The sequence below is a fragment of the Vipera ursinii genome, assembly GCF_947247035.1.
Source record: "Vipera ursinii genome assembly, chromosome: 8".
Lineage (NCBI taxonomy): Eukaryota > Metazoa > Chordata > Lepidosauria > Squamata > Viperidae > Vipera > Vipera ursinii.
This window is the reverse complement of record NC_139519.1, coordinates 6,937,871-6,951,926: the sequence shown is the minus strand read 5'-3', so window position 1 is coordinate 6,951,926 and position 14,056 is coordinate 6,937,871. Positions and strand designations below refer to the sequence as shown.

At 44.7% G+C, this 14,056-nt stretch overlaps 1 protein-coding gene across 1 annotated transcript in view; it reads left to right on the top strand.

Moving 5' to 3' along the window:
- Positions 1–14,056, top strand: part of CNNM4 (cyclin and CBS domain divalent metal cation transport mediator 4) — a 74,824-nt gene that overhangs the window by 45,773 nt on the left and 14,995 nt on the right. Inside the window, exons 2-5 of the mRNA XM_083368204.1 lie at positions 4,786–4,929; positions 5,667–5,804; positions 9,132–9,301; positions 12,006–12,102. Coding sequence (XP_083224330.1) covers positions 4,786–4,929; positions 5,667–5,804; positions 9,132–9,301; positions 12,006–12,102 — 549 coding nt within the window. The remainder of the gene's footprint in view (positions 1–4,785; positions 4,930–5,666; positions 5,805–9,131; positions 9,302–12,005; positions 12,103–14,056) is intronic.

Sequence of the window (14,056 nt, the reverse complement as noted above, 5' to 3'; positions counted from 1 at the left end):
TCTCTCCCAATCATGATATACAATGGGTGGAGCATGTTATCTGCCCTTCCTTGCTTAGTCCTGTGGGCATCACCGCTCCTTGTCTGTGGGAAGCCACAGAGAGCACACAAGATTGTGCAGTGACATTGTCCAGAAGTGGTGGTTGTTTTTATTTTAACATCATTTGATTGTTCCTACAGGTAGTCCTCGACTTAACAACCATTCGTTTAGTGACCGTTTGAAGCTATGTCACTGAAAAAAGTGACTTAAAACAGGTCCCCGTACTTACGGCCGTCACTCAGCATCCCCATGATCTTGTGAGGAAAAGTTGGACCCTTGGCAACCAGCATGTATTTGTGATAGTTAAAGGGTCCCATGATCATGTGATCACCATTGGCAGCCTTCCCAGTAAACTTCCAACAAACAAAGTCAAGGGGGAGAAGCCGGCTTCACTTAATGACCTCATGATTCGCATAACAGCCATGGCAAAATTGGGCACAATTCACTTCACAACCACCTTGCTTAGCCATGGAAATTGTGGTCTCAATTGTGGTTGTAGGTTAAGGCTGTAATGAAGTGTAGTGATTGTTGAGATCTTGGCTGTCTTGCCATAGTCTTGGCATTTTACTTTGGTAAATGCTCTCGTATTCCTGATGACCTTCTGGCAAATTAGGCCAGGCTGAGGGAACGGGATGGGCTTCTGTTAACGACGGCTGTGTGCTGACAAGATTTGCCAATCATGCTTAAAACCCAACATGGGTTGTTGGTTTTAGCGTGGCGCACTCGGTGGACCCCATGTGGTTTGTAAACCAAAACCTGTGGCTTTGTTTGAAATGTGACTCTCTCCAGTTAGTCAGTGGGCCACAGCCATACCTGATCAGTGGACCCACCACAGTTAGATGCTCTAGAGGAGAAGAGCTGGCGACATAGGCTGGGGTCCCTGGCTTCAGATCAGCCCTCCACCCCCCCTCCAACGGCTATTCTCATGGGAGCAGCCCAGCATCGATGGGAGAGCATAGCTGAGAAGTTGCCGCACCACTTTTCAGCTTATAGAAACCCAGTCGCCAACGGCAGCCGCTGAGGAAGCCCCTGGGTGAGCATGGGAGGTCTGGTCCCACCCACAGCGAGAAAAGCAGCCATGGGTTCTTTTGCTGCCTAATTGCCACATGCCGAGATCTCTAATTGCCTTTTTTTCCTCTAATGCTATAATAGCGTGAATTATTCAAAGTGATCCCCCATTGTGTTGCATGAGTCTCCCAGAGAGGGAGCATCAGGCAACAGAGCTGGGTTGTGTGTCTGACTTTTAAAAGGGTATATTTATGTGGGAACTTTCTCTCTGCCTTTCCCTTCCCTAAAAATCTCTTGTGGCTTTTCTGCTGGGATTTTTCCCCCAATTCTGGTTCTCTCCTTTCCCCCATCAAAAGTCTGAGGGGTCCTTGGTGCTCTCTGAGCTTGCTTGTTTTCTTGCAGACATCTCATTACTCATACCTAGCACTGATGAAGGGACGCGGTGGCTCAGTGGGTTAGGACGCTGAGCTTGTCGATCAGAAGATCGGCAGTTTGGCGGGTCGAAGCCCGAGTGCCATGTAGCAGAGTGAGCACCTGCTACTCGTCCTAGCTCCTGCCAACCTAGCAGTTCGAAAGCATGTAAAAATGCAAGTAGAAAAATAGGGACCACTACGGTGGGAAGGTAACAGCATTCCATGCGCCTTTGGCATCTAGTCATGACGGCCACATGACCACGGAGACGTCCTCGGACAAGCGCTGGCTCTTCGGCTTTGAAACGGAGATGAGCACCGGCCCCTAGAGTTGGAAACGACTAGCACGCATGTGCGGGGGAACCTTTACCTTTACCTTAGCACTGATGATGTTACCTAGTTTGGGTAATGAAATGTCTGCAAGAAAACAAGCAAGTTCAGAAAGCACCAAGGACTTCTCATGTCAACCCTGAGCTACAAATGTTCTCCTTTATTAGTATCATTTATCTCTTTATTCAGAGCAGACAAGAACCTTGGATTCCTAGAGGTGAGCGACTTAGGCAGATTCAAAACAATTCAAGATGGCAGCTATGACTAAATAGGTGAAGCGGTGCCTCTTTTTATATGCTGAAGATGACAAACACACCCCATTGCACTTTTGGAAAAATCTTATCCCCAAAATTGGTGCCTTGCCAGCCTCCCAACCTTTAGAGAAGGCATAAGTTGTAACTCTGCATAAGAGTGTCCATTTCTCTTGTTCTTCCATTCCTTGTGTGGCTGTATGTTGTTGTTGTTTTTGCTTCTCAGTAATAAAATGTGCTTGTGTTTTACTAGCTCTTCCCCACACTGGTGCCTCTGAGTGACTACAGCTTCCTTCAAGCTTTAGCCAGCTTTGTTTTTGAAGTTAGAACAATTAATGACAGGACAATTAATCAGACAGAACAATTAATCAGTGGAACAGCTTGCTTTCAGAAATTGTGGTTGCTCCATCATTGGAAGTTTTTAAGAAGAGATTGGACAACCATTTTTCTGAAATAGTATAAGATTTCCTGCCTGAGCATGGGGTTGGACTAGAAGACTTCCAAGGTCCCTTCCAACTCTTGTTATTCGGTTTTGTTCTGAAAAACCTGGTCTGAACTGAGACATCTATTCAAATGGCTTAAGACGAGTTGCATCGTCATCATGAAAGATGGATCAAGTTCAGTGTCTGGAACAGGGCTAGGGAGGGCAAAGTCAAGCATGGGACACTATTTTGAAGCATAACATGACATCCTCCAGATGAATTGGGGCAACAATACCCATCACCCTTTGGTTGTGTTGATTAGGATTGCTACGAGTTGCAATTACCACTCAACTAGAAAGCATCACATGGAGACTATGGTTGTCAACTCAGCTAGATCCAGTGACTGTTAGACTTCTGTGGAAGGAGCGATATGGCAATTCTTCAGTCTTGCATCATGCATGTTAGAAATCACAGATCAGTCCTCTCCATTGCTAAAGGCTGAGTTTAGATTGCTGCCCCAAAGTCATCCTTAGCAAAATGCACACATGCATCTCTCCAGTGAAGAAAAGATTAAAAACAATTTCATTAAATCGAGAAAATAAAAGCAGAATCACAGCACCATTATCACTTAGACTCCTGGCAGAGATCATCCCAGCCTTATTATAACAGAATAACTAGAAGACCTTGGAGGTCTTCTAATCTAGTTCACCCCTCTGCTGAAGCAGGAGAACCGATACCACTTCAGAGAAATGGCAGTCCAAACTTTTTTTAAAAAACCTCCAGTGATGGAAAACCCACAACTTCTGGAGGTAAGTCGTTCCACTGGTTCATTGTTCCCAGTGACAGGAAATTTCTCCTTAGTTCCTGGTTGGATTGTTACTTCTTTTCCTACCCCCCCCCCAGGTGTTTTGGAGAATAGGTTGACCCACTCTTCTCTGTGACAACACCTCAAGTACTAGAAGACTGCAATCATATCACCCCTAGGCCTTCTCTTCGTTAGACCAGACATACCCAAGTCCTGCAACCATTCATCATGTACTTTAGCCTTCAGCCCCCTAATCTTTTTTGCTCTTCTCTGAATATCTTTTTTGTATTGTGGTGATTAGAACTAGGTGCAATATTCTAAATGGGTCCGGATTACTTACGGGAGCACCTGCTGCCGGCGTCATCTTCCCTTCGCCCTGTGCGCTCCCACAGAGAGGGCCTCCTCAGGGTGCCGTCGGTCAGAGAGTGTCGGCTGGCGGCCCCCAGGAGGGAGAGCATTCTCTGTGGGCGCGCCAGCCCTTTGGAATCAATTACCGGTTGAGCTCCGGATGGCTCCTGACCTTTGCTCTTTCTGCTGTGATCTGAAAATCTACTTATTTGAACAGGCCGGCCTGGTCTAAGGGTTTGGGGTATTTTTAATTATTTATTGTTAGGGCTTAATTAATTTAATCTTACTTTTAACTTTTGTATGTAATGCTTTTATTGCCCTGTACACCGCCCTGAGTCCTTCGGGAGAAGGGCGGTATAGAAATTCAATTTTTAAAAAATGGTCTTACCAAGGGAGTATAAAGCGGTACTAACACTTCATATGATCTTGATAAAAGGTAAAGGTAAAGGTTCCCCCGCACATGCGTGCTAGTTGTTTCCAACTCTAGGGGCCAGTGCTCATCTCTGTTTGAAAGCCGAACAGCCAGCGCTTGTCCGAGGACATCTCCGTGGTCATGTGGCCGGCATGACTAGACACCAAAGGCGCACAGAACGCTGTTACCTTCCCACCGGAGTGGTCCCTGTTTTTCTACTTGCATTTTTACGTGCTTTCGAACTGCTAGGTTGGCAGAAGCTGGGACGAGTAACAGGCGCTCACTCTGTTACGCGGCACTCGGGATTCGACCCGCCAAACTGCCGACTTTCTGACCGACAAGCTCAGCGTTCTAACCCACTGAGCCACCGCATCCCTATATGATCTTGATACTATTCCTCTTTTGATGCAATCTCAGACTGCATTCATCCCTTTTTTGGCAGCTGCAGTACAGCACTGGCTGATATTTTAAGTTGTCTACTAGGACTCCGAGATTCCTCTCACAGTTACAGCTTATTGTTTGGGTAAAGCCAGATTTTCATGGTCTTGTGAAAAGGATATTAGAGATGTCTGTACCTTGGGTGCATGGGAAGATGTTGAATAGTTTACTTGCCACAACCATGATAGTGATGATAGAGCTTGTTTCGCCCAAACTCTTCAACAGCTCTTTTAGGAAACTGTGCCAGCTGCCAGCTGGATTTTGAGCATGGACCCAGTTTGCTATTTTTGATTTCTGTCACTAATAACCCTCTCTCCCACAGGTAAATCACACCTGGCTATTGTCCAAAAGGTGAATAATGAAGGTGAGGGCGACCCCTTCTATGAAGTATTGGGATTGGTAACTCTGGAAGACGTTATTGAGGAGATAATCAAATCAGAGATCCTGGACGAATCGGATATGTACAGTTAAGTTCATTTTAAATCTTAACTTTTTTGATGGGAGGAATATGTATATTATTAAGTGTATCATCATCACAGGTCTGAGTGGTTACTTGCAGTGGCCACCTTGCTTATCTATGAAAATTCATGAATGTTTTATTATATATGATCTTTTATTGTATTAGATTTCTGGCCAATGGGCATAGTATGATCTTGATTTACATCAATTACTAGTAGGAGACCACAATGACCTCATGTGCCAACCTGGATGGACATCAATCCACCTGTCCCATCTGACTCATTTTGAAAATATTGTCTTAATTTCAAAGTTGTAATTGTGATAGGCCGACAAGGCAAAACTTCAGCTTGTAGGATCCTCCTTCTTTGTCTGTAGCATCTACAAAAGGATGGTAAGGAACCTTCTGGTCAGTAGACATTTTGAATTTGGCCACAGTCATCATCATCATGGCCCTTCTGGGAAGAGTAAAGTCTTCCACGGCAGCCATTTTGTGGCACAGCTCCACACAGACCTTCCAAATTCCAAATGGACTCCAGTCTCCAAAATACTTCCTGACCCCGACATAAAGATTTTTCCTCATTTGGGTCTCTTCCACGATGCCATGAATTTCCCTTCATATGGTCTGATGAATTGTGCCACACACCACGCTTAAGTGATAACATTAATTCATTGGACTGGGCTGAGCAGCTTATGCGAACACTGTGGTGTCTTTAATGACATGTTCCTCGTTTGTTGTCACCACAGCTGACAACCGCACCAAGAAGCGTGTGAGCCACAAGAAGGACAAGAGAGATTTCTCTGCCTTCAAAGACAACGACACAGAGTCCAAAGTAAAGATCTCGCCGCAGTTGCTTCTGGCAGCTCATCGCTTTCTCTCCACCGGTAAGAGAAACATGTTTGTCCCTTCTTGCAAAGAAATGACTTTTCTTTTTATCTGCTTCATTCCACTTTTCAGTGGGAGGTCAAAGCAGAGTGCCGGTAGTCCTTGACTAGGGGTCTTCAAACTTGTCAATTTTAAGACTTGTGGACTTCAACTCCCAGAATTCCTCAGCCACCACCAAAAGAAGCCCTGGGTGGCTGGGTCAATGGGAGTTGTAGTTCTGCCCCAAAGTTCAGCCAAGGCTACTTCCTTCTCTCATCCCACGATCAGACAGAGCCGCTGCCCACAATTCAACAAAGCAGATTCCAGACACTAATACGAAAGTCACACAGCAGGTCGTTCTCTCCCCCCCCCCTTGTCTCATGGGGAAATTACAGGGGTCTGCGGACTCAGCAAGGCAAGCCTCCATTATCCTGTCTGCTGTGGCTTTAGGTTTGATGGGGAGTTTGCTGGTGCAATTAAGCACCAGCAAAAAAAAAAAAAGAAGAAGCATTTGGCCCAGATGTTGTAAAGTTAGTTGGGGAGAGGGGAGAAAAAATCCTTCTTTCTGAGAAAGGGAAAGGAGATTTTAATTATAGGCATTCTTCGACTTACAGCCATTTGTCTAGTGACCATTTGAAATTACAATGGCACTGGACAAGAGTGAATTTGGATTGTTTTTCATTGACAACTGTTGCAGCGTTCCCACGAGAGTCCCCTGCATTTGAGATTCTCATTTTGTGTGTCAGGATACCCCTGAAATCTGGGCATGGGCATCATGCATTGTAAAAACAAAAAAGGGGTGAAGGAGGGGAATAAAACATCAGGAAATTTTAAGGTGTACCCCCAGCTTCTTACACTTCCTGCTGCACTCTCAACCCGCACCTCTGAAAATACTAGTGCATCTTGTGTGCTCCCCAAAGCATGTCTGTCCACGCACAAATGTTGTCAGGCACAAAGGATCAGGACTCAGAAAGATTTATTGTTCACAACGATACACAAGAATCTGGTCAACTAATGGTGGACACTAAATTGGCACTAGATAAGGGTCAAAGGAATTCAAGCAGGGCTGGACATGGATCTTTTGTGGCAACAGTAAGGATTCTAAGCTGATGACACATTTAACACCACCCCCAGCTCTGCCTGCTCTTCTCCTATAGATGGAGCTTCAGTTCCACAATCGGCATGCAAATATTGTAGAATCAAAACTCAGAACCCAAAGCTAATAAACAAGCCTCACTGCAGTATTCCTTGTTAACAGTGCCCGCTGGGAATAGTGCCCTCCAGGGAATAACACTTGCAAGCAAAAGGATGCTCTCATCATTACACATTTCAAAAAAGAGGAGAAAATGATACAGTCAAACATATCCATACAATCAATGATGTAAACATAAATACTCATAATTAACAAATCTCAAGTTACTTCCCCACCTGTCTATTGTCACTATCTTTGAGAAAGAATTATTGACTTAATAAAATAACAGTTACATTGACTTAGAAATTTTTGATAAATCTTAATGGGAAGCAGGCATTTCAAGGCTGCCATTTTCCATGTGCCAATTAGCACACGTCTGTCCATGTTTTTGCTTTGCTAACACTCTCCCACTTCTCTAAGAATGTGCAATATAAAGTGTAGAAATTAAGTTGGCATGAAGTGGGAATTCTAGACACTTGTCATCTGACACTTACTTATCTCACTCTCACAGCCCAGCTTTTCTGCAGGAGCTGAAATTAGAATACCTACTGCCCTTTCATTCTCTTTTTCCCCACAAGAACAACCCTGTGAGGTAGGCTGGACTGGAAAAGCCTGACCTGCTTCTCCAGGGAGTTCTATGGCTGAAGAAGGACTAGAACCTGGGTCTCTTTCCCCATTAGCCACAATTGTGTTTTGGGATGAGCGGGGAGGACTGGCCCAAAGTCTCCTAGAGTGTTTTCAGGACTGGGGGGATTAAAACTGAGTCTCTTGGCTGCTGATCCAGCACCTTCACATTCCAGGGGGGCCTCGACTTACGACCACAGTTGAGCCCAAATGCCCTGTTGCTGCCCCATTTTACGACCTTTCTTGCCATAGCTGTTGAGCGAATCCCTGCAGTTGTTAAGTTAGTAGCACGGTTGCAGGAACCATTCCCTAAGCTAAAGACGCTGACACATATTTTTTTTAAGTTAAAAGATCCAGATAACATTCAGAAATGGCTCTGACCTCCCCACGAATTCTAAATATAGAATTACTAAATATAAGAAGGGGAGGAAGTCCAGCAGAATCAGAATTGCAAGACTCCAATATTAGAGCCAAACGCAAAGTTCAGGTAGTCCTAAACTTACAACCGTGGAGTTGGTTGGAATTACAGTCGTAAGTCAACTCAGTCATTAAGCAGGCCACCAGATGATTGCGCCCGGTTTTGTGACCTTTTTTATAGTGGTGGTTAAGCCAATGCAGCAGTCATTAAGTGAATGCTGCAGTTGTTAAGCCGCTCCTTTGTACCCAATGGGCATTGTTTGCTGGAAGCTGGAGGTAAATACCAGTTGCAGGCAAAACCCCTGTAAATTGCAGTTATGTGACTGCGGGATGCACCAGAGGGCCTTAAATGCCAGCCAGTTGTCAAGTGCCCAAAATGCAATCCACGTGACCACTGGGGGGGAGCAGCCATCAGAATTTTGAAACTGGGTCATAATTAGCTCTGGAGGACCAGCTGTAATTCTGAACATCACTAAACGGTCGTAAGTCGAGGATTAGTTCTATGCTTCCAGTGGAGGTGATTGCTTGCTGTGGCCTCCCCAGTGGGACTGCCATTGGTGGGTTGCTGGCTGAGTCTCACATCAGGCATTTGTCAGAATAGAACCTGGAGGGACCTTGGAGGTCTTCTAGTCCAACCCCCTGCTCAAGCAGGAGACCCTATACCAGGGGTAGGCAACCTTGGCTCTTTTATGACTCGTGGACTTCACGTCCCAGAATTCCTGAGCCAGCCATGATGAGGGGAAAGGGAGAGTTTCCAAGCTGAGCCATGCTGGCTCAGGAATTCTGGGAATTGAAGTCCACGAGTCATAAAGGAGCCAAGGTTGCCTACCCCTGCCCTATACCATTTCAAACAAATGGCCGTCCAATCTCTTCTTTAAAAAATTTCCAGTGATGGAGCATCCACAACTTCTGGAGGCAACCCGTTCCACTGGTTAATTGTCCTCATGGTTAGGAATTTTCTCCTTAATTCCAAGTTGCTTCTCCCCTTTCCATCCATGGTTTCTTGTCCTTCCCTCTGGTGTTTTGGAAAATAAGCTGACCCCCCCTTTTCTTTGTGGCAGCCCCTCAAATACTGGGATCTTGCTGTCAACCCTCTGCCTTTTGTCTCCCCCAGAGGTGACGCAGTTCACACCTGGTTTCATTTCGGAGAAGATCTTGTTGCGCCTTCTCAAGCACCGTGATGTAATCAACGAGTTAAAGTTTGATGAGGAGAACAAGAAGTGTGCCCGGCATTTCCTCTTCAACCGGAACAAGCCGGCTGATTTTTTCATCCTCATCCTTCAGGTAATGGGGCTGCCTCGGATTCCACTTGACAAGGAGGAGACCAATTTGTGAGGAAGGCAGAGGGGAAAAGGGCTTAGGAGCCTGTTGGGCAGGGTGATGTCACATGCACCATGTCATCATTTTGCAATGGCTGTGAGTGATGACTAATTGGTGCCATTCGTGCAATGGCAAAACTGCGTTATTCGTGTCATTCAACGAAGGATGAAGTTACACTACTCTCAGCCTTCGCACAATAATGAAATGACAGGGTTGGTGTCATTTGCCCAGTGATAAAATTACGTAACTTGTCCCTTTTGTGTAAGGATGAAATTACGTTGTTCATGCCATTTTGTGCAGCAATGAAATTACATCGTTGACTTCTTTCAGGCAATGCTAGAATTACATAACTTGCATCGTTCTCGCGGTGATTGTCAGGATCAGGACCATATGGTAAATTGTAGTTCAAAAAGGAATTTATTGCTCATGCCTATACACAAGAATTTAGTCAACTAAAGCTCAATTGGTACCAGATAAGGGTCAACAAAATTTAGGAGGGATTGGTCTTGGACCATTTGTGGCAATGTAACGATGCCAAGCTGATGACTCATTTCACTCTGCCTCTCAGCTCTGCCTGCTCTTCTCCTATTACAGTGATGAAATTGTTATTCACATTATTCGTGCAACGCTATATACCTTCATGTCATTCGCGCAATGAAGAAACCGTGTTATTTGCATCAATTCAAATTATGTAACTCGGCTCATTTGCACAGTAATGAAGTTACATTATGCGCATCCTTTCAGCAATGGTTTGATGTGCGGGACAACATCGTGGCGCATTCCAAATGCCCCTGTGTAGGTCTGGGTTTAACCAAGGTGGAAGGATTGTGGTCGGATCTGGGTGTGTTTTTAGGATTCATTTGCAATCCATGGAATCTCAGAGCAGCTTCGGGCCTAGGAAATATGAGCCGAATTTCTCCTCAGTTGGCAGAGTTCCTAGGAGGAAAAAAAACAACAACAGCAGGAGCTTTTAAAGAGCTTTAATTGTTGCATCTTAATGGTGATAATTGCCTCAGGATGCCCACCCCCCAACTCTCATCCCCTCAGTCAACAGATACAGTTTTTCTGACTAATGCTTGATTCAGTTCCAAGGAACATCTATGGTGTTATAAAACAGATTTTTTTTTATTTTTCAGGCCACAGAACCTGCTAGAACTTTCTAGTAATTGAAAACTAAGTAAAGGGTGTCCAACCTTGGCAACGTTAAGACATGTAGACTTCAATTCCCAGAATTCCCCAGCCAGCTATGTTCCCCTGTCTTTTTTTTGCCCGTCTTTCCGAACATCACCCCCCTTCCAAGATTAGATTGGCCCATCCCTCTTGGCTTTTCGTAAGATCTTGAATATTGGGCTTTGTGCCTGAACCTGGGGCTCTGGGTGTGCATTAGAGCCATCTTCTGAGGGGATGATAGATTAAAACAGGGGTTAAAACAGACTGGCTGGAGAGGAGGAGTTCTGGGACTTGATATCCACAAATTTTAAAGTTGCCAAGGATGGACTCGCCTGGCTTAAATTATTAGGCTCATCTGCTATGCGTTTTTATTTTTATTCGTTACATTGCTGATTTTATGTTATATATTTGTTTGATAGTGAATTGCCTGGAGTCACATAAAAGTGAGTTGGACAATTATATAAATCAGATAGAAAGATAGATAGATAGATAGATAGATAGATAGATAGATAGATAGATAGATAGATAGATAGATATTTGCATTTTAGCTCTAAATGTGGACTATAGTATAAATAAATATAAAAGGTAAAGGTTCCCCCCCCCAGGGACGTGGTGGCTCAGTGGGTTAGGACGCTGAGCTTGTCGATCAGAAGGTCGGCAGTTTGGCGGGTCAAATCCCGAGTGCCGCATAACAGAGTGAGCGTCTGTTACTCATCCCAGCTTCTGCCAACCTAGCAGTTCGAAAGCACGTAAAAATGCAAGTAGAAAAATAGGGACCACCACATGTGTGCTAGTCGTTTCCAACTCTAGGGGCCAGTGCTCATCTCCCGTTTCAAAGCCGAAGAGCCAGCGCTTGTCCGAGGATGTCTCCGTGGTCATGTGGCCGGCATGACTAGACACCAAAGGCACACGGAACGCTGTTACCTTCCCACCGTAGTGGTCCCTATTTTTCTACTTGCATTTTTACATGCTGGTTGGCAGAAGCTGGGACGAGTAACAGGCGCTCACTCTGTTACGCGGCACTCGGGATTCGACCCGCCAAACTGCCAATCTTCTGATCGACAAGCTCAGCGTCCTAACCCACTGAGCCACCGCGTCCCTTAAATAAATATACTAAGTATTAATTTCAATACCTCTTCTCCCCCTTGTCTTAATCTGGATTGAAACCCTTATATTTGCAATTCTGTTTTGGTTTTTTTTAATCCCAGTTTACTCCTTGTAAAGATTGCAATGCTTGGGAATGACGGCCATTTCCCAAAAGTGTCACTTTCCCCTCTCTCCCCGCAACTTATACTCTGCAAAGTAGGGTCCCAATCCAGATGAAATTCCCCCCTAGAATTCAAAAGGGGAGAAACGCAAAGCCATATATATTTCCTTAAAAAATAAAACTGTTGACCTTTTTTATCTCCACCGAAAGGCATCTGAGAGGCAGCCAATGTGAGCTGCTAGGCTGGAGATTTATTAAATTTATTTTATTTTTTTCGCTTTACTTTGTCAGGGCAAAGTGGAGGTCGAAGCTGGCAAGGAGAACATGAAGTTTGAAACGGGGCCTTTCTCTTATTACGGAGTGATGGCTTTGAGTCCCTCTGTCACAAGTAAGTGCCCCACTTCAGTTGGCTGGGTGGGGGGTGGGGGGGACAGGAGGGAGGCGTAGAAAAATGTCAGATAACACATTGAGACTCCAACGTTTATTCATTGACTCACTGATTTATTCAGTGTTTTGAATGAGCACTGATGATGTTTCCTAGTTGGACAATAAAACACCTGCAGGCAAACAACCAAGCTCAGAAAGGAGCAAAGACTCCAAAATTCAGTATTTTTGCCTTACCCGCCCCAATCAAGAAAACTCAACAAATTACAGGTGATCCTTGATTTATGACCCACAATTGAGCCCAACATTTTTAAGTGACTTTTGCCCCATTAGGCAACTTTTCTCGCCACATTTGTTAAGTGAATCACTGTAGCTGTGAAATTAATTATACGATTGTTAAATGAGTCTGGCTTCCCCATCGATTTTGCTCGTCAGAAGGTTGCAAATGACCCCGGGACACTGCGACCGTCGTAAATGTGAGTCAGTTGCCAAGCATCTGAATTTGGATCAAGTGACCATGGGGATGCTGCAACGGTTCTAAGTGTGAAAATTGGTCATAAGCAGTGGTGGGATTCAGCCGGTTCACATCACTTTGGCAGAACCGGTAGCTAATTTTTTGTTGCCCAGGCCCAGAATGGACTTCCGGAAGTGGCATCCACACAGAGAACAGGTTGTTCCCATGTTTGAATCCCACCACTGGTTATAAGTCACTTTTTCAGTGCCGTTGCAACTTTGAACGGTCATTAAACAAATCGTTGTAAGTCAAGGACTACCCATACAAAAGGGTTTCCATAGGATTTACTGGAGCTGCTTGGTGTAAAATTAGATTCTTTTAAGTTGTCCACAATACAGTCTCGGAGATGGCCTATGACCTACCGTTGCAACTAAAACTTTGGGCTGCACCCCAAATCTCACCAATAAAGATCTGTGTTTGCAAGCAAAATGGCAAAGTGATAAGCAGTAATCATCCAGCCGTAGGTAACAGCATAAAACAATAAAAGAGCCATAAAAATAGATGGTGAGATCTATAAACCAAATCTCCTTTCCTCTCTTGTCTCCGAGTTGTTCATTTCATCTGAACTCAGCTGGCAGCCCTGGGGATGATAATAATAATAAAGTTGGAAGGGACCTTGGAGGTCATCTAGTCCAACCCCCTGCTCAGGCAGGAAACCCTATACCATTTCAGACAAGTGATAGGGATTTTTTATAGATTTTTTTTCCTGATGCATAAAGAAATTAGATTGAGGCAGAAACAAATCATTTGTAGTGTGGGGCGGGAGAACCCTGGCCAAAAGTTGTGAATGTTGCGCACGTGTCTCAAATGGAGAGGTTTACAAAGGGGAGATGGGTAGGGGGAGAACACACAGGAGTTAAGTGAATTTTGTCCCATTTTACGACCTTTCCTGCCACTCTTATTAAGTGAATCACTGCAGTACTTAATAGGTAACCTGGTAGTTAAGTGAATCTGGCTTCCCCATTGCCTTGGCTTGGCAGAAGGTCGCAAAAAGGGGATCACATGATCCTAGGACGCTGCAAGTGTCACAAATACGAGTCAATTGCCAAGCACCTGGATCTTGATCACATGACCATGGGGATGCTTCGATGATCATAAGTGTGAAAATCAGTCATGTCTGACTTTTGGTGCCCTTGAAACTTTGAACAGTCACTAAGCGGACTGTTGTAAGTTGAGGACTACTTGTATTGAGCCTCCCCCGCTCCTTAGATATCCATGGGGACTAGAGTCACCCATACATTTATCTTTATGATTTCGCATGTAATACAGGTAGTCCTCAAATTACAGCCATTCATTTAGTGACCGGTCGAAGTTACAAGGGCACTGAAAAAAGTGGCTTAAGACTGGTTTACACACTTACAACTGTTGCAGCATCCCTGTGGTCACGTGATCAGAATTCGGGCCCTTGGTTCTGGCATGTATTCCTGACAGTTGCAATGTCCCA